At 37.2% G+C, this 20,786-nt stretch overlaps 1 protein-coding gene across 2 annotated transcripts in view; it reads left to right on the top strand.

Annotated features, from left to right (window-relative positions):
• The window catches only part of LOC126413070 (protein zer-1 homolog), a 186,755-nt gene that overhangs the window by 80,971 nt on the left and 84,998 nt on the right, over positions 1-20,786 (top strand). For both annotated transcript variants that reach the window (XM_050082977.1, XM_050082970.1), the window contains exons 6-7: positions 10,391-10,562; positions 17,424-17,585. In XM_050082977.1, the coding sequence (XP_049938934.1) occupies positions 10,391-10,562; positions 17,424-17,585 (334 nt within the window). The remainder of the gene's footprint in view (positions 1-10,390; positions 10,563-17,423; positions 17,586-20,786) is intronic.

Genomic DNA, 20,786 nt, shown 5'->3' with positions numbered 1-20,786 from the left:
TTGGCACTCATATCATCACCCAGTGAGACTTCACAATTCCTATTCAAAATGGCATCAACCACTATCTTCGATTCTGCATAGAAATCATCCCTTGCTTGGGGATGTGCTTCATTCTTTGGGTGTACAGAAATTCACAAATGATATTTTACATCTATTAATGTCTGTTGTTAATACTGCTTTCCTTAGGGGTCATGGATGAAAACCCAGAAAGACTTGCAGCTAGAGTCTTACTCTCACAGAATCCCATATCCAGTTTGTGTCCTGAACTGCAGCTTCCATAAAAGATTGCATGCTTTTTAACATCAAAGATATAAGTATCCTTCCAGCAAACATCTTGTAAAACAGCTCAATCGATTCTACGAGGTGTGTTCAAAAAGTATGGTGACTTTATATTTTTATGACAAAATATTTGTTTATTCATCAGTATTCATGTTGTCCCCTTCAAAGTAATCCCCCACAGATATAATACACTTGTGCCAACACTTCTTCCAATCCTCAAATCACTTAAGCACTTTTTGGTATAGCCTTGAGTACTTCCAGTGATGCAGTTTTTGTTTCCTCAGTTATTGAAAATCTTCGTCCTTTCATAAGTCTCTTCAGTTTTGGGAACAGGAAAAAGGCACAGGGGGCCAAATCTGGTGAGTATGGTGGCTGAGGCATGATTGTCTTATTGTTTTTGGCCAAAAAATCTCTCACAAGTAGCGATGAATGAGCAGGTGCTTTGTTGCAAAGCAAAAACCATGAATTGTTTTCCACAACTCCAGATGTTATTTGCTTATTGCTTCTTGCAAATGGCACATAGCACCAAGGTAATACTCCTTATTGATCATACGACCTTGAGACAAAAATTCATGATCCACTGTGCCACGGTAATTGAAAAAAACAGTGAACCAAACTTCGATATTTGATCAAATTTGGCATGTTGTTTTCAGTCTTGGCTGTCTGGGATGCTTCCATTGGGACAATTGGGCTTTGGTTTTGACGTCATAACAATAAACCCATGTTTCATCACCAGTTATGGCCCTTTTGAGCAAATCAGGATCAACATTGACGTCATTCAAGAGCTCCTTGGGCGATGCACATGCGGCGGTTCTTCTGATCAAAACTGAGAAGTTTTGGAACAAACTTGGCTGACACAAGTCTCATGCCCAAAACATCCAAACAAATTGCATGACAGCAACCGAGCAATATGCTAACATCCTCAGCAACTTCTCTTACAGTAATTTGACGATTTTCGAAAACAATTTTCTTCACAGCTTCAACATTACCATCTGTTGTTGATGTGCAGGGGTGTCCCCTTTCCTTAAAAATGTGACAGGGTGTGTGATAGAGTTGGGAAGGTTGGGCTGTGAGGCACATTTCATCTGGTTCATTGTCTAAGACCTGTCCAGCTTGGAAGACCCTGCCAGCATAGCTCTTCAGTATCATGTGAACATGGACAGTCCTACTGTAAGGCAGTATTTCCTGGAGAGTTCACTAGGTGCATAAAAGGAAATTTCTAAATGGTCTTATTTTTATCATTTGCAACAAAATAATTAACAGTACATATTGTTTTATGAGTCATATACAGCATTCATGTAACAGTTGCTTATGTTGGGGAATATTGGTGTGGCCATTCATGTGCCTACTATGCAAGTGTTTAGTTATATAGTTTGGAAGAGGAGAATCAGGTGTTTCATTTAGAAGGTCAGTTGTTTTATAATCATTATGGTTTTATTTCTCTCTCTCTCTCTCTCTCTCTCTCTCTCTCTCTCTCCTCCCCCCCCCCCCCCCCCCCCCCCCCATATTACCACACCTCTGAGTTCCATATTGATCTGTGCATTGGTAATTCATTTTGACATTGTCCCATCTCAGATTTGTTGTACATATCTGAACCAGTTTTCTACACACTGATCACTATTCAGCTCATATTTAATTGCAGCTGTCATATCTGACCCTGTTTTCTGCTTATCTACAGCCATTGAGGTCTTTTGAATTGCAGTATGTTACGTACCATTGCAAAATATGTCTCAAACTATGAAGGAAAACACTTAATCTTTTGCCAACAAATATTAACATCAAAATTTGTTTGTAAATGAAATGCATAAAGAGTGCCATACTAATGAGATGTTTTAATATTAAATTCCTATCTAGAGTATTTTATAACTTTTTTTTTATCTTCAAATTTGTACTTTTCCTCCACCATCCGGTGAAAAATGATAAGATTCCTTTTAAGACATATTACAGTTATGACTTGAAAATTTGCTGAGCTAATGAAGTAAAATGTTTAAACAGTGGAAAGTTTAGAATCTAGTACCAGTAATATTTTGAAAAGGATAGAGTGCATAGAGGAGGCACTGAGTTGCAGAAAGCCACAACAAAAAGACTGCCATACCTTTAAACTTTCAGCCAAAAGGCCTCCTTCTGATGTAGGAAGCACACACACACACTTTCGCACAAGAACAACTCACACACATGTGACCACTGCATCTAGCTGCCATGTGATGACTAATGGCAGTAAGTCAGCTTGCCAAAGTACCACACCCTTTGGACGATGTCGCCCAGCTGGATACCTGACAACATTACAAAATCATTATGTGCTGAGAAAGCATAAAATCACGCATCAAGTACCTCTACAGGAAAGAAATTTACAGCAAATTGAAGGAGCTAGACAAGCTTTCGAACATGAAAGCTTGCCTTCTGGCTTCCTTTGTCTTCTCCTGTTAAGATTCTGTGGCAACTGAATCATTCCACCTTTTGTGAAGGTTGTTCATCACATTCAATCTTCAGCTGCAAACTAGATCACCAGATGAACCAGCCTGGCCCTGATTAGGGAAAGGATCTGCTACACACAGTGTACACTCGATGAGACGGGAAGAGGACGCTTTATATCTCAGCAAAGAGGAGACACTGAGTCGCAGAAAGCCACAGCCACAACAAAAAGACTGCCATACATTTAAGCTTTCGGCCAAAGTGCCCTCTTCTGAAGTAGAAATAACACACACTTTCACACAAGAACAACTCACGTACATATGACCACTGCCTCTAGCTGCTGTGTACAGGTGGTCCTGATGACTACTGGCAACAAGACAGCTTGCCAAAGCATCACACCCTTTGGACGATGCTACCCAGCTGGATACCTGACATTACAAAACCATTACATGCTGGGAAAGCCTAAAATCATGCATCAAGTACCTGATTTAGATAGATGCTGTCAGCTGGTCTCAGTCCAACAAAGCAGAGCAGTCAACAACATGCAGACAATCCACTCAATGTGAATATTTGTGGTGAAATCAATATAAGAACTGCCACAGAGAACTGTAATCAATTGTGCAGACAAAACAGTTGCATGAAATCTTATCTGTACTTGGAAAGGGACTAACTTTCATAGCAATGTTGATGACACTGTCATTTTAGTGTAACAGCTTGTCCTTTCTCTTTCCTTTGATGTAGAGGAAGAAACACATTGTGAAAGCCAAAACTCTCGTAGGAGATGAATGTGCTTAAGCGTCTCCTAAAGATTCTGAGAAAGTCATCCTACCTGCCGACAAAGGAAATTCTACAATATTGCTGTGCTTCAGTATACAAGAAATTGTACAACCCACTGGAGGATGACACCTACAGAAGAGCGGAAGAAGGTCCAAAAACCACATGAAAAGGAAGAGCATCAAACTCTTCCATAACACATAACTCAGTCACCATTTGCAGGATCCACTACTGAGTTCTGGCCTGCCTTGCTAATCATCCATCTTCACATGGCAGTTATGTGTGGTGCTGTAAGAGTGTCTGTTCTCATACTAACATCACCAAATCAACAGATATCTAGATGTCAGTTTAACCCGTCATTTAAACTTCTATAATCTTCAACATCATAAACATTGTTTTGCATTAACATTCTTTCAGAACACCAGATTAGTATTACAGTTGCCTGAACAGGGAGTGTTCTCTATGTGACAGATCATCATCCAAGGTCCAAAATCACTAGCATTTCATATCTCGACCCAGAGAAGAAGTGTGTCGCACATTCTTGCCCTTGGTGCTATTCTGTGGGCCAAGCTCATCTTAGAGTGCATGGAGTAAACAGCTCCACATCATAGCCGGTGGCACTGTTTTAAAGACCATACCACTCCCAAAACATTATGCTTCCATGGATACTCCATCACTGCACAGGATTTCCCATGCAGTGGGCTGTCCAGTCTTCTTGGCTCATTTACACATTAAGAAATTTTCCAACATATTTCGTCTGCTAAGTTAAACATTGAGTGTGATATTTTTTAAAATATGGCCTGTGACAATATGTATCCTGCCATGGAGGTGGAAGATGTCTGAATCATTCTTTTACATTGACCTCGTATTGCTTTTTGCATAACTTATACAATTGTAATGTTTTATTATTGAGACTTACGGTGACATTTTAAACATCTTTTAACACTACTCATGTTGTTGTATTCTTTGAGAACAAGAGAAAATAGAAACTTCATTATTCCATTTTAATTTATTTTTACTATCTATAACCTTTGCACATTTTTCAGAATGTGTTTCTTTAAAATTTATTTTTCATCTGCCTGTATGAGGAACCATATTCCATACAATTTCGGAATGAGTATGACCTTCTTCACTTGTATTCCTTTACGTCATAATCTATAACTCATTCGATATTCTCTTGCAAACATTATCATTGTATTTAATGCTGCTTTCCCATTTGTAGGATGCTTTTAGAATACTGTCTCTTAATTTCTTACAAGAACTGATACATTACCTTCAATCAGAGAGGAAAGTACTCCTTCATTATTCGTAATACCTGACAGGTCAGTGTTCTATATGGAATCTAATCTATTCCCTACAAAAGTAAAGGTCATCTTGTCTATGAGTCCAACTTACCTAGGTGTAGGTCATCTCATCCGTGAGTCCACCTAGCCTTACAAAAAAGAAAATGCTCAGTGCTATCCCTTCTCTAGGTTCACTTTGCCTAATTCCTATACCATTTTATTTCGGCTCACATCCTTCTGTGTACTGTGTTACCTTCTTAACAATGGAGAAGCGTTGTAGTAATTTCACACCCCTTTTCTCCTGTTGCTCGATTTACTGTTATACATACATTTCATATGTTTTAAGATGTTAGCAAATCATTCACTTCCTTCCAACATGTTTTGTCATTTACACAGTATTGCATGGTAGAGTAATTATGATGTACACATATATGTGGAAACAGTGTTTGCACAGCAATTGCTGACATAGTGTAACTGAGGTGGAATAAGGGGAACCAGCCCACATTTGCCGAGGCAGAAGGAAAACAGTCTTAAAACCCATCCACAGACTGGCCGGCACACCGGACCCCGTCACTAATCTGCCAGGTGGATTTGTGGCGGGGACCGGAAGGCAGTGCATTAGACCGCACCAGGGGGTCTTAGTATATACCATACTGAATAGAAACTCAAAACAAAACACCCGAACTCTCAGACACACAGTACAGAGGACACACAGTAGTGTTTCTTTGCGAGGACCAGTCCCAATGACATACAGTCCAGGAAAGCCCTGGATTCAGCACATTTGCAATAATGACATCTACCAATAATATTTGAAGCAATTACACTTCACACACAAAAAAAAAAAAAAACAACATCAGTATACTCAGTCCCACTGTGCCAGGGGCACGTGCAAAGCATCGATGTCCGAGAAATGCACATAGCGACAACCAGAAGATGCAGTAGCCATAGCCAGCAAACACTCCACATGATCCGTGGACCCCTCCCAGGTGTCTTTCATGAGACACGCTGTGTTTTCCTTTAGTTTTTGGTGCATTCTACAAGCTCTCATTATATATGTCACCTTTCTACTTTAGTTCTTAAAACATTAAAACTATATAATATGTTTAATACGTCTTCTGGTACCAAAATGTCCATATCCTTTGTGTATTTACCAATGTTAAGTCGTATCCTGTCTTGTAGGAAATACACAATTTCCAGTAACTGGAACTTTGATCATTTCTGCAAAACAAAGCATCATCGTGAATTTTCAGTAGGCCTAAGTTTGTTTCTGTACTTGGTAAAGCTTTTTGTTGTACTAATGACCATTTTTCACTGCAGTATGTTGATACATTTTGTCTAGTGCTTCTTTTGATTTTCATAACCTCACCATTTGGGTTGTTACATTTCATGAAATTCACTCCAAAGATAGACCCAGGTCCTTTAGATTTTGTTACTGTTCTCATTCCTAATGGAAGTCGCAATAATTTGTCTGGTACTGTTTTGAGAGATCCCTTTATATTGTGTTTATCTGTTTCATATTCTTGTACGACTAATACCCAGCACATCAGACGAATCTGTGGAGTCTGCTTTTCATTAAGAATGCTAAGGCTTGATGGTCCATGTATATCTCTATCTTTGAGTTCCCACATTAATGTTTGAAATTTTTGTACACTCGAAACTGTCACCAGTAATTCCTTGTGTGTGGCTGTGTAGTTAATTTCTGTTTTATCTAAGCTTTGGCTGGTGAATGATGTGGTATTATGAGTACCTAACTCCTTTTCCCACGTATCTCGAAATAATTTACGAGCGATTCTGCAATCTGATGCATCTGTAGCAAACTTGAAATATTCATTTATTTTGGATGTTTGAGTATATGGGCTTGGACTAATGCCTGCTTAATATTACCAAAGCCTCTGAAGTTTCTTTATTCCATCTCCAAATTGCTTTAATAAAGCCAGACGTGTCAGATCATTCATTGGTTATCCTTTTATAAATTGTCCGTAGAATCCGACTAGCCACAGAAATGAGCACAATTGTTTCATATTTCAGGGTTCAGGTACGCCCTTGTTCTGTCAGTGTCTGATTGTATACCTTCAGCTCCCATGGCATGTCCTAGAAATTTAATTTCACTTCTCCCAGAATGTGATTTAGATAACTTAATAGTAATACCCTTTTTGTAGAGTTTACTATAAGTCCTGGTAAGTAAATTACAATGTCCATTCCCTATGTTTGATATTATCAATACATCACCAACATAAATTATCAGATCTTGCAGTAACTCATTATTTAGGGCTTCATCAATTGCTCTTATGAACACCAATAGTGAAATATTTAAACCAAACGGTTGTACTCTTTACAATTTTCCTTCAGAGAGGAAGGCAGTAACTGCTCTGGAATCTTTGTGAAGTCTCACCTGCCAATAGTCAGTAGTGATGGCCATTGAACTGAAATATTGTACATTTGCAAACTTTGACAGTAGTTCTGCTATACACACTGGGCAATCATGTTCTGTTTCAATGTTTTTATTCAACACACTCACATTTAGAATCAACCGTACGCCTCCTGTGGATTTTTGTACAACTAGTAGTGGATTATTACAAATGCTCTTGCTTCTTTCAATTATTCTATTGTCTACCATTTTTGCTAATATCCTCGTGTACTGCTAGTCTTAAATTTAAGGGAACAGCGTTTGGTTTACAAAAGAATGGTGTACTATCTTCCATCATTTTTTTACACATTTATTCACCAATAACTCCAGGTTTGTCGGACAATACCTCTGGAATATTCTTGTTTCTGTACATTAGTTAATACCTTCGACTCCTGAGCTTTTTCTCTTATTTGTTACGTGGATCCAATATCACTTAATAATACTGGTTCTTTTTTTTTTAGTAATTCTGTGTTTACTGCTAATCGCCAAAAGGCATGCATTAGAGTTCTCTTCCCTCATTACTTTTAAGCAATACCTTATGCTTGGACTTATCATTGTACCATGATACTGCTTTGTTCTTAAAGTCTAAGTGAACATTATAAGTAATCAAACAGTTAAGGCCTAAGAGCACCTCTATGTTTATGTTACATACTACAAATAAAAATCAAACACTGGAAAATCCAGGGTTGAATATAACAATATTATGAAAAGGAAAGTTGCTACTCACCACATAGCAGAGATGCTGAATCACAGATAGGCACAACGAAAAGACTGTCACAAATAAAGCTTCAGCCATTAAGGCCTTCGTAAACAATTGGAATCAAGCAATCAGGATTGTAGGCTTCTTTTGGCATTCTCCAGACATAAACACAGCCCAATATTGGAAATAATGAAAATGTTTACTCGTCAGACTATATGACGTGTTTTCACAGATTTATGCTCCTGGCACCATATTTTATGCTTCTTTGTGTATTTGTTTAACCACCAGACTCCCCCACTGGCAGTGTTACAATCATATGCAACTCTATTTCCTTTGTAAATAAATTGTAACTAATATTACTGATAATCACAACACTCTACTCAAATAACTAATAAATCTTAGTCAACATTTTAACAGCTCACCATGTGTGCGGCCTGGACTGCAACAGCTGTGAGTTGTCTAGTGTTGGTGTCGTGGAGCAAAGTCTCATAATCTTATTGCATGGAATTCCCAATGAGTAAATGGAGCAGGGACAGTTCCTCATAGATAGAAAGCTTCTCAGTTGGCTGCTCCCACTTCATCATTGTTGGGCACCCATGTTTCATGAACCATCACCTTCACTCTTCTTTGTATTTTATTGATAATTCACCACAGTCGAGGCTTTTGCTGTTTTCCGACTACTAATAAACAATTATTCTTGACTTCGCAGTACCAAAGTGGAAATAAATATAAAAAAAGTGTTGTTGATGTCAAGGGCACCCAGCCTAACTTGTTAGCAAAATCTTCATAATTTTTCAAAATTTTTCTTATCTTGTAATAGTCGCTCTCTTTCCACTTCTCCACTGTTATTCACGTCCATCAGAGGATACCAGATACAGCATCACGGTGGTCTGATTGATGCTTTTACTTAAGTGTGTAATACTTGGAAATGCACATAATGTCTCATCAGGTATCTTTAATACTTACAATTTCTGTAAATAATTTGGTTGCCGTTTGCAGTAGTGGACCAGACCTGCTACTCGGTTCCAGTCTGCCGTGCTAATGGTTCTTCTACACATGGCAGCAATGTGTGGAGCTGTAAAAGAGGCTGTTCTACTACTAATGTCACCAAATCCACAAATACCCTGATGTCAGTTTAACTTACATATTCTTCAACATCATAAACAGCAGTTCACATTAAAGATCTTTCCAACACCAAATTAGTATTGTGATTGCCTGAACCAACAATGTTGCCTATGTGACAGATCGACACCCAAGGTCCAAAATCAACATAATTTCATCTCTCTGCACAGAGAAGCAGCCAGCTGCACATTATCATCCATGGCACAATTCCTTGGGCTGAGCTCATCTCTGGTGTGGCACCAGTATGAAGTAAGTGGCCCCACATCACGGCAGGTGGCAATGTTTTAACAGCAGTGCCACTCCCCAGACATAAGGCTTCCATAGATTAGTCTGTCTCCGCACAGAATTTCGCAGGCAATGGACTGTCTGGTCTTTTTGCCTAACTTACACATTAAGAATTCTTTCAACATATTTCTTTGGCTAAGATAAACCTCGAGTGTGACATGCTATTTCCTACAAAACAGCCTGTGCCACTACAAGCCATGAAAAGTTACATGGGACTGAACTCGACAGTGGGAGGGCTGGAAGTGTATCATACAGCACCCAGTGGAAGATAAGTCAGTCATCAGAACCATCTGAAGAGAACAGTATGTCAGTTTGCCAAAATATTGCACTATTTGGACAGCCATCTGATTTCCTGAGAACATTTCAAAATCATCTTACACTGGGAAAGCTCAAAATCACAGTTATGTTCTTGTTTGTAATTCATCTTCAAGGATTAGTCCTTTTGGCTTGTTGTGCCTCAGAGTTGTTTACACTGCCTGCTTATGGTATGTCCAATGTTTCACTTTCCTGTTGGATTATATAGTTTTGCAGATTTAGTTATCCTATTATTAGACACACGTTGGATATTGTCTTAACAGTTGTGTCTGTATTTCTCAGTTGTAATGGGTCCAAACATTTAATCTTGTCTAATGTTGGTGTTTCTTTTATGATCCAGTAATGAATGTCCCACTATGGTGGAAGTAACTTCATCTCTGATGATTCAATTCCTTGTAATTGATCAGTCCAACATTCGCTAATATACAGCAGCAAAGGCAAGGTTGTTAATTTGTAAAGTGACTTACTTTACTTTGTAAAGTAATAGCTTACGAGGTCACTGTGTGTAAATTTATTTTCATTTCAACTAATTATTTCTTCGTCGTTTTATACTTTCTGAATAATGCTTCCTGTACAGTTGTTTCTGTTAACACACAATGATAGCTAATGCAACACAGACTCATTTCAAAATGGTTGATACCATCAATGTCAATTTCTTTAACGTTTTGTTTCAGTAGCAATAATTCCATTATGTTAGAAATGCTTGCATTTTCCATGCTCATAACCTGATGAAAAGTTTCATCGTTTTGTGGTTTTATTTGTAAAATTTAGTGGAAACCTGTCATGAAATTCATTAAATCATTTTCTTTGCAGTGCAACACTCTTCTACATAGTAAAAGGAAAAGAAAAGTACACATTTGTTGTTAAAATCAGACGACGTGTTATTTGTACGTTACTGAATGGTATGAGTGCACACAGAGATGATGATACAATGATGCGAAATGGCTGCCTTACGTTATGCCAGTTCAAGATACCAGAAGATGTTGTAAGTATTTCCTAGTTCGTGTTTACTTTCTGTGTGTTGTTTCATATTTCAGTAACAAGTAATTTTTCTGGTGATGCAATTCATTTATGTTTTACAACATCTTTAATAACATTTTACATGTCATCCTTACTGTCATCAGTCGCCATTTGCTTAGTTTTGATAGAATGATGAAAGAGAAAAGGTAAAGCGTATGTTCAGTTGGACATGGATGGAGAAAAAACTTGACCAAGACTTAATTTAAATAACCTTCATGACATTTCACTGAATTATGGAAACCGTAGAAAACCTTAATCAGCATGACTGTGTACATAGTCTTCTCTATATATGTGTCCAAAAGACGGTGTCCTGACCGACTGGCTCCTAATTGCCCAGCCCAAACCACTAAGGATAGGAACTTGAAACTTGGAGAAAGTGTGGATCTTATACTGTGGGCATTGTTTAAGAAGAGACTTTTCAACATTCAAATCCTAAGGGGGTGAAATAGGAGATAAAGGCTTTTTTTATGTCACTAGTTTTGAAGCTAGATGTACAAAAATTGGTACTGGATTTCTCAGCCAGAAATAAAGAAATTTGTGTTTCAGCACTTTTGGAACTGTAACCCTGGGGCGGGGGGGGGGGGGGGGGGGGGGGATAGTGGGCAAAAGCCTTTTTTGAAAATAAGTACTAAAATATTTTTATAGCTATAGCTATGAACATTGGTATTTGACACTTCTCGGTCGGGCACACAGTTTTAATCTGCCAGGAAGTTTCATATCAGCGCACACTCCGCTGCAGAGTGAAAATCTCATTCTGGAAACATCCCCCAGGCTGTGGCTAAGCCATGTCTCCGCAATATCCTTTCTTTCAGGAGTGCTAGTTCTGCATGGTTCGCAGGAGAGCTTCTGTAAAGTTTGGAAGGTAGGAGACGAGATACTGGCAGAAGTAAGGCTGTGAGACCGGGCGTGAGTCGTGCTTCGGTAGCTCAGATGGTAGAGCACTTGCCCGCGAAAGGCAAAGGTCCCGAGTTCGAGTCTCGGTCGGGCACACAGTTTTAATCTGCCAGGAAGTTTCATGTCAGCGCACACTCCGCTGCAGAGTGAAAATCTCATATTGGTATTTGACATCCCCATTACAAATAAAAAAATATGTGTTTCAGTGTTTTTGAAAATTGAGACCTTAAAGGGGGGGGGGGGGGGGGGATGAGTTTTTGTATGAAAATATTTTGTTATGAAAGCATTTTTAAACCTAAATCTCTGAACATTTAAATTTGGCTTTTTAGAAATAAAAAAAAAATGTGTTTCAATGTTTTTGGAAATTCAACCCCAGTGGGGGTGAAATGTTTTTGGAAATTCAACCCCAATGGGGGTGAAATGGGTGATGAAAGGTTTTATGGAAATATTTCACTGTGCAAGAATTTTGAAAATTTTCATTTGGTTTTTGTTAGAAATAAAGCATTCACATGTCACTCTTTTTGGAAATTCAGTCCTCGGGGGTAAAATGAAATATTTCATTGTGCAAGCATTTTTGAAGGTAAATCTATGAAAATTTGTATTTGACTTCTCTATTAGAAATAAAACATACGCGTGTCACTGTTTTTTGGAATTTAACCTGTAAGAGGATGAAATGCTTTATGAAAATATTACATTGTGAAACCATTTTTAAAGCTAAATCCTTGCAAACTGGTGTTTGGCTTCTTGACTAGAGTTGAAAAAATATGTTTTTCACTGTTTTTGGAAATTCAACCCCTAAGGGTGAAATAGGGTCAGACTGATTCACTGACTCATCATCGCCCAGCCCAAACTGTTAAGGATAAGTTTGAAGAGTGTGTGCAGCTTATACTGTAGGCATAATTTAGGAAGGGATTGTCTGAAATTCCACTCCTAAGGGAGTTAAACAGGAGGTGAAAGTCTTTTTAAAAGTGTATCACTATTAAGGGAATTTTGAAGCTAGAACTACAAAAACTGATATTAGGTTTGTCGGCCAGAAAATAAAAAATACTTGTTTTAGCATTTTTGGAAATTCAACCACTAAGGAGGTAAAGTAGCTGACAATATCTGGAATTTCAACCACTAAGGGAATGCAATAGATGATGAAAATTTTTAAGAAAATATTTTGTTATATTAAAAAAATTTACAGCTAAATTTATGAAAATTGGTATTTCACTTCTTGGTTAGATAAAAAAAAATATTTGTTAGAGGATGAAAGTTGCTATGGTTATATCTCCACAAGAATGCAAAAGCCATGATTAACAAAAACTTTGGACTCCGGCTACCAGAATTGTGTTTTGGTCAGAAGTACATTTGGTCTTAATTAGCTTGAAAAGCTTAGAAGGTGTTGCAACTTGTGAACAACGTAAAATTTTGATTAAATAAAAACAACAAAAATCTGTGCAGGTCATACAGACTACACGAGTGAAGCAGTGGCCGCTAAGCTAGTCTGTACTATATAAGTGACCACATTGTGTATAACGGAGGATATTTTGACCATCTCCATCATTTTGCACTTTTTCTGCCTATTCGCAAGTGATGCATTGCAAAAATAACTGACAATAAGTTGTCATACTAGCTCAGATTTCTCTGATTTTATTGCCATGGTCTCTTTGTGACCTACTTGTGGTAGGAACTAATGTGTTATTTCGCTCTTTTTGGGACACAAATTCATGGGAATGTCAACATTAAACTCTCATGTGGTATTTGTTATTGTAGTTGGATGAGCATATCCCTAATGTTCTTGTGCTACTCAAAGAACTCCATTAGGAATCATGCTGCTATTCTTTGAATATTTTCTGTCTCTATTAATACTACTTAGTGGGGATCTTAAAGTTGGAAGCAACACTTGGTAATCAGTTTAACAAGGGTTATGCAAGCTACTTTCTTTGTGAGAGACCTACATTTCTTTAGGATTCTTCCAATGAATCTTAAACTGTTTCCTATCTTGTTAGTAAGTAATTTTGTACTTTTCCCACTTCAAAGCATTCTGGGAACATACTCTTAGATGTACTGTCAAAACTTTTTGGTGAGTAGGAACTTCATCAAAACGTTGTGACAGCATGATGCCACCTGTATTGTTTCCAGTCTACTTAATAACAGTATAAACAGCAATAAGTAAAGTGATTGTGGCTTTGTAGTACATCAGTCACATTGCAATTATGAGCAATATGGGGTTCATGCTTGCAACTCAGGATGTGCAGCAGCGGTGCCTTTTTATAAAAATTATTATTATTATTATTATTATTATTAGAAGTGTCAACCTTACTTTGCAATTTCTTGGGATGTAACTGACATATTGTGATGCATCCAATACCATCCTTTTCTTGATTTTTCATGTTATTTATTGGGTAAGAAATAATATGGGATGTCCATTAAAAAAATTGATTTTTCATGTTATTTATTGCATAAGAAATAATTTGGGGTGTTCATTTTAAAAAAATTATAGTCTATGTTGAAAAATAATATTTTCTTATGTCTTAGAATGTCACATAGTATCTGCTTTTGTGAGCACCTGCCTTACATTCATACCCATGAAAGTTGTTTTTCAGTATCTGTTGTTGTTCCAGAGACTTTTGCACTGAAATTTGTAAGTGGACAACCCTGCATATTTCCAACTGTGACACTCAGTTGTGATATTTCAAAATTAATTTCGCGCCTGATGATTTTTCCCATTAGTGTACAACATGTGGAGTTTTAAGTGCCAAGGACTCTTCAATTCAGTGCTGAATCTTGTCCAATATTTTGTAAGCTCATATTTTGTCCACTCGGTGACAGTGTTGAACTATGTCATATGTCTTCCAAAGGTCACGTGACATTGCTTTACCCTGAGTGCTGCTATCTGTCAGATATTAGAACAACCCTGTTCCTTATAAAAATGAGTTTGTTACACGGCACTCAATGATTAATTGGACTTTCTGCCATCAAAGAAATGAAACTTGTTGTTTATTAAGGAAAGACAATGGTATTCTTACAGTGTTTAATGCAAAAGAGGAGTCCTAGTGAAAGATGGTGAGATAGAAGAGTGCTAGTTGAGACACTAAGTTTGAAGTATCTGTAGCTTTTGAGTTACATAAACTTCGCTCTTCATGGGTAAGGAAATACATAAGAAACATGAGAAATAAATGACGTGATTTGCAACTGTTGGAGGAAAAGGAATTTTGCTTCAAACTATGGACCAAGAAAGACAAAAGATGTGGAAAATGATTAAGGGACAGATGATAACAACATGATGATAACAGAAATTCCAGAATGGATACAACTAACAAAAACTAATGAAAAGCAACCACTCATATGCAGAAAACACACACACACACACACACACACACACACACACACACACACACACACACACACCTGGATAAAAATGGAAATAAAAGCCTTGAGTTGTCTTTTTTTTATTATGATGCGACTCATGAACAGTAGGTCAACATGACTTCAGTGCGTCATTCCAGTATCCGTAATAATTCTTCTGAATACACTTCGTAGTAATATCATAAATGAAGACCTCTCTTTTGTTCTTTATGTTCTGATGTTTGTTACATTTGATATCCACTCTCTCCAACAAAAAGCCAAAGCTCTAATTTTTTGAGAAATTAAACAGTTGTATATATTTCAAATACTGAAAGCATTTTATCATTTGTTTTATACGTTAGAGCCTAACAAACCCCAATAGGGAATTGCAATTGACACAGATCGACTAGCCTTACACATAAGGCAACATTATCCAATGTCAACAAGGTCACTGTTTTGTTCTGAAGAATCATTCAGCCCTGCAAACAGAAAGATTCTGTTGGTATAGTACACTGGATTTGTGTGAGATAGAGGTACTTATTTGTTACACATTATATTACGTAGATCCCAGCATTAAAAAGACCTCAAGGTATATCAAAGAAATCAGTCCAGTTTTATATATTCTGTACAGTCTGAGCATCTCCTTTCTGTCTTTTTTTGTTTATGTGTGGATGTAGTTTTGATTAATGTTGAACAGGAGTACCACAAATCAGTGAATATGTTAAGAAATTTATAAAACACTGTTTAACAGTATCCTTCCCAGTTTGTATGTTGCACACAAAGTCCCAATTTACATTTGCTAATTCCATAAATAAATTAATAAATACCTCTTTCTGTCCTCTAGGCTTGCATTGATTGAAGGTTCTGACCAATGTTCACAGCAGAAGATTGAAAGGTAGTGGTTCATGATCTGCAAGAACTCCACCAGATAGTCTGACGTCACAAATACCGCCTGAAAAATAACAATAATATTATCCAAGCCAGCATTATTCCATGTGGGGCTGGAGTTTGTACAATGTAAATTCAGTAATTTTAAGATATTAAAAAATCTTCTTGTAATACTTTCATTAGTGTTTGCCCTTTCTACATTGAAATTATCACAGCCAAAATAGAGACAAAGCCATTACCTAACACAGTAGTATAAGTTTTATATGCCAATTAGCTCCACAGATGATGAAGAGATTACAAGAATGTGTGATGACATAAAAGAAGTTATCCAGATCATTAAGAGTTATGAAAATTTAATTGTGATAGGGGACTGGAATTTGATAGGTGGGAAAAGAAGAGAAGGAAAAATAGTAGGAGTACAAGGACTGAGGGAAAGAAATTAAAGGGGAAGCTGCTCGGTAGAATTTGGCACAGAGCCTAAAAGTGATTTAAAGTCCAGTGAGAAGAAATTAAAACTATGAGGTTTACCAATGACATTGGTATTCTGTCAGAAATAGCAAAGGACTTGGAAGAGCAGTTGAATGGAATAGATAATGGAATTATTTTGGTCCCATTCCAACACTGCTACAAAACTAAGGCAATTGCAGATAACCATCAAGAGTTGGAGGTGTGGGTAGTGCACACCTGGACAAAACTGTTTGCATACATTTCCATTGTTAAGGCCCATGGACATCCTCTGTCACTAGTTGTGAGTGACAAGGTGCTGAAGGTGAATGATTCAGTGATGTTTCTGGGCCTCATCATGAATAACCAACTCTTCTGAATGCTTCATTTCTTGAATCTAAAACTACAGACCATTAAAGTACTTACTATCCTATAGTGCCTTAGCCACAGTTCTTGGAGGGTTGATAGAGCAAATGTAGGATCTTAGCTTGATTGTGAGTGCAAAGTGTATAGCTCAGCAACATCCACACATCTAAAGGTCATTAAACTATCCCTCATGAGAGTATCGGGCTGGCCATTTTCACATCAGTAACAGCAGCCCCATTGCAAGAGCCTGTGTGGAGATGTTGAGCCCTCACTGTCAAACCAGCAGCAGTAATAAAGTAGTGTTTTTTGTGAATAGGTTACCATAGTATTTGTACTTGATAGTGTTACATCCACAAGATCCCAGCCATCTGCCACTTGATATTTGGCGAATGTAACTGGTAGTGAAAATTCTAGCACATATCAGACATCAGCTGGTGTGATTTGCCTGTGCTTTCTGTTAGCAGTTGTAAGCTCTGCATTTCTCTTGAAGACATTGTATTTCATTTTGCATTTAATGACAGGTATAGATCCTGTTGTGGGATGATCAGCCTTGTGTTGGACTATTACAAACATTTCTTATCTCTCAGAACCATTGCTAGGGTACGTAAATTTCACTTTTTAACAGTATTGAGCCTTTACTAAGGTCTGTTCCTGGCCTGCTTCATGATAAGTGATTTCTACCAACCGAAATAGGATTAAAATGATATCTTTATGGCTTATTAGTGAACTTCATCAAATGATTACATTCTACTCACAACAAAAGTGCAGATATGACTGATGGATTATGAATTTAATGTACTCTCTCTCTTGTTTAGTTTTGGACATTAATTAATATAGACATAGACAAATTGTTAACATTTTAGTTTCTGTTATTCAGTTGTATGATGGGCTGATTTTGTTACAGCTATTTGATTATGAGCGCCTTGTTCATATACTTCTACACATTGTGTCTGAAATGGAACAAGAAGGATTTGTGCAGAGAATAGGAATATACTTACTGAACTCTCTTGCCTGCCAAGTTGATGGATTCCAAAAGCAACTGCTGGGAGACCTTGGGGCAATAAATGTAAGTCATAAATGCCAAATTAACTGGAAATGCATGGTTATTAGACTTGCCATTCAAGTTTTACCATCAGTATCATACGTTATGCCTTGAGGGAATACTTTTTGCTATCTCTCAAACAACTTTTGTTAGCTGCTGGGTAGCAGAATATGAATCAGTGTGATCTCTCGGATTTTCTCAGTATGATTGATTAATAGTGTGCATTTGGATGAACAGCCAATTTATAAATTCCTTTTGTGTGCACAATATTTTGAAGGCCAACACAGTTGTCTTCTGCAGGTGTTACAAGATGCGTTGTTATGTACATGCAGTGACCTTGTAACGTGCGCGTGGGGCACACAATACTCATTAAAGCCTGTACTATGGTAAGTGAGCAGGGTTAACCTTACAAGACAGGATTTTCGTATGGATATTGACCACGTGTACCTGAATGGTGGCAAATCAGACTTACACCCACCCTGTACTAACAATGATCCGTCAAGTAAGTTCAAAATGCAATTACACGTCAGTATGTACCAAAAGCAACACTGAAGACGCTACCAATTTGATAATAATACGGTCGCCAGCCTAATTAGGCATTCACTGAGTTTCTTCCCTGTACAAGTTGATGTATATTCATGTATAACAACACGTAGTAATACTGCATAATATAGTAAAATTTTAGAACCAGAAAATCTATTGAACTGATAGTTTCACGTTCTGTACTGATAAGGAAAAACCATAAATACATAACACTACACTGTAATGTATACTACACAACTTCGTACTGTCTATTGATCTGATTAAAATTGGGCATAGGTTACCCTAGAAATAGCACTTTCGAGCCACATACAAAATGTCAATTTTGATAAAGATAAAACACTGATAAATTTTGACTTATATATTGACTTTAACTTTTGCTGGTCAAACCAATGTGGAACACTTCAGAATTCAAATGAATAGGGGGGGGGGGGGGGGGGGGAGACCCCGATACTGTTATGATCACTATATTAAAAAAATTGATTACTGAAATTATCATGCGTTCAAGACTTCCAGTATATGAGTTACTATTCTTTTTATCTTATTTACTTCTCATTTAAATACCTTTATATCTGTCTCGAAATAATTAAACTTCATTACTATATCAATATTAAAGTTATCTTTCAACTTCGTTAGACCTTCGTTATTCATTTACTGGTTCATTAACAAAACAGTTCTTTAAACACCATTCTAACATAGCTAGGTCTGCAAGTAATTATTCTTAACAAAAAAATTCAATTTTTCGTTTCGGGACACTCGGATTGCACAACATTTGTCTAGGTTAGTTGTGAGGATAATTAAATGTGGGGAAAATTCTGGTAAAATTTAGGTTATTATTGAACAGGTCACTCTAAGGTCCATACGAATACAGTACTAAAAGTTTCAACCTGCTTGTATCGATGCGGCGGTTGGCGGGCGGTGAGATGGCGAGGCACAGAGCACACATACAACCACAGCTATGGCTCTTGACGTATCGGCACTTTAATTCTTCTTAGCATCGCAATACTTTTCCATTTAGTGCCTGTGGAATTTTGCCATGCTGTGTGGGCGTTGGAACAGCATACCCGAGGCTCAGTGAAACTACGTCTTCCAGGAGAGCCTCCTCGCTCCAGAAGGTGTTGCTCAGACCAGTGCCAAACTCCGACTACCACTGCTGAGCCCATTGCGCCGTACAACGCCCGCGTGCATTTTCCCGCGCTCGCCTGCCATCCACCTTTTACCACTCCCTTACAGACATGGTATTCACCCGAGGTTTTGCATTCTACATATCCTAACACATTGCCTATGTATGGACCAGACGCACAGTTACAATTTTAAACATCTTGCAACAGTTTCAACATTTGTTACATTTCAATTCTATTACAATATTGCTTGACATTTGACATAAACATTAATATTCACATTGAAACTTGTTTACAGTTTTCTTAACACAATGACATGAAACAAAAAAGAAATGAAATTAGAACATCAATTACACAAATTTATCGAAAAATCAGATGGAAAAAAAATTTACTTATATGTACAATAGTACAGCGTCGTTGTTACACATGCCCCTGTTTCCAGTAAATTTCACTAAGTGCAAATTTGATGGGAACACTAAACTTGATATTTATACAGGGGTTCTGAATCTTTGTGTGAATGTGCCATCATGAAATTTTATATCACAAAACTTCCTTTCACTCACATTATATAGGTCTATACTTTTTAACATATCAAAAACATTTACCTATCATTTGCTCAAGTGCCTTTGGCACAGTCCAACCTCCTATCACAACATGATTTAAGTAGCAAATTAATCATTATTATTAAATTTCTCAGAGAAATAAAAATAAAAATCTGGAACACAAACAGTTAACTACAAAGCATATACAAATACCTATATACACTATAAGACAATTTGTTGCTGCTTGCATTGAATGGCAGCCCATTTCCTTATTTACTAATAAACACATTTAGAAAAATTACTGCACATATTTGCTGCCTATTATTCAGATTTGGGCAGTCCATTTCACATCATTTTATCACATCACCTGCACCACACTTACAATTCTCCTTTGACTATTTACCTGCCCTCTTTGGTGTTTGGCAGTCCTTTATATTATGACTCATATACTGCCCACTTTGATTTTTGGTAGTCCCATCTTTTATTTGGCTTGCAGCATTTGCCCTTTCTTTTCAGCCCTTTTCTCCATACATCTTTACATTTATAGTACATTTGGTAATCTGAAACTCACATAAGTACATTAGCACACTGACATTGGTATACATACATTTACAAAGATTTGTTACATTTAGAATAAAATAGTTTCAGCATAAGATACAGCACATTTACTGCAGATTGCTTTCTGATTGTACTTAGGTCACTCACTCCTAGGAACATACAGTTTCAGGTCCACAACGTTTCTTACACCTAAAGGTCTCTTGGATTTTGGGTAGATCAGGTAGTAAGCATTATCGTGTGGAATGTTCTGTATTATATACGGTCCATTATAAATATATTTAAATTTGGCAATTTCATGGTTCAGTTCACTAGATTTTTCGTGGGTTTTTAAAAGAACATAATCCCCAATTATAAATTTTGATACTTTCAGGTTTTTATCATGTCTTTTAGATCTAGATTCAGCTTTTTGCTTTGCCCTTTTTCTGACTAATTCTTTCTTTTGACTCAACCCCAAGCTTGTACAA

Source organism: Schistocerca serialis, chromosome 1 (assembly GCF_023864345.2).
Source record: "Schistocerca serialis cubense isolate TAMUIC-IGC-003099 chromosome 1, iqSchSeri2.2, whole genome shotgun sequence".
Lineage (NCBI taxonomy): Eukaryota > Metazoa > Arthropoda > Insecta > Orthoptera > Acrididae > Schistocerca > Schistocerca serialis.
The sequence above is the reverse complement of the archived record's forward strand: the minus strand, read 5'-3'. Positions and strand labels throughout refer to the sequence as shown.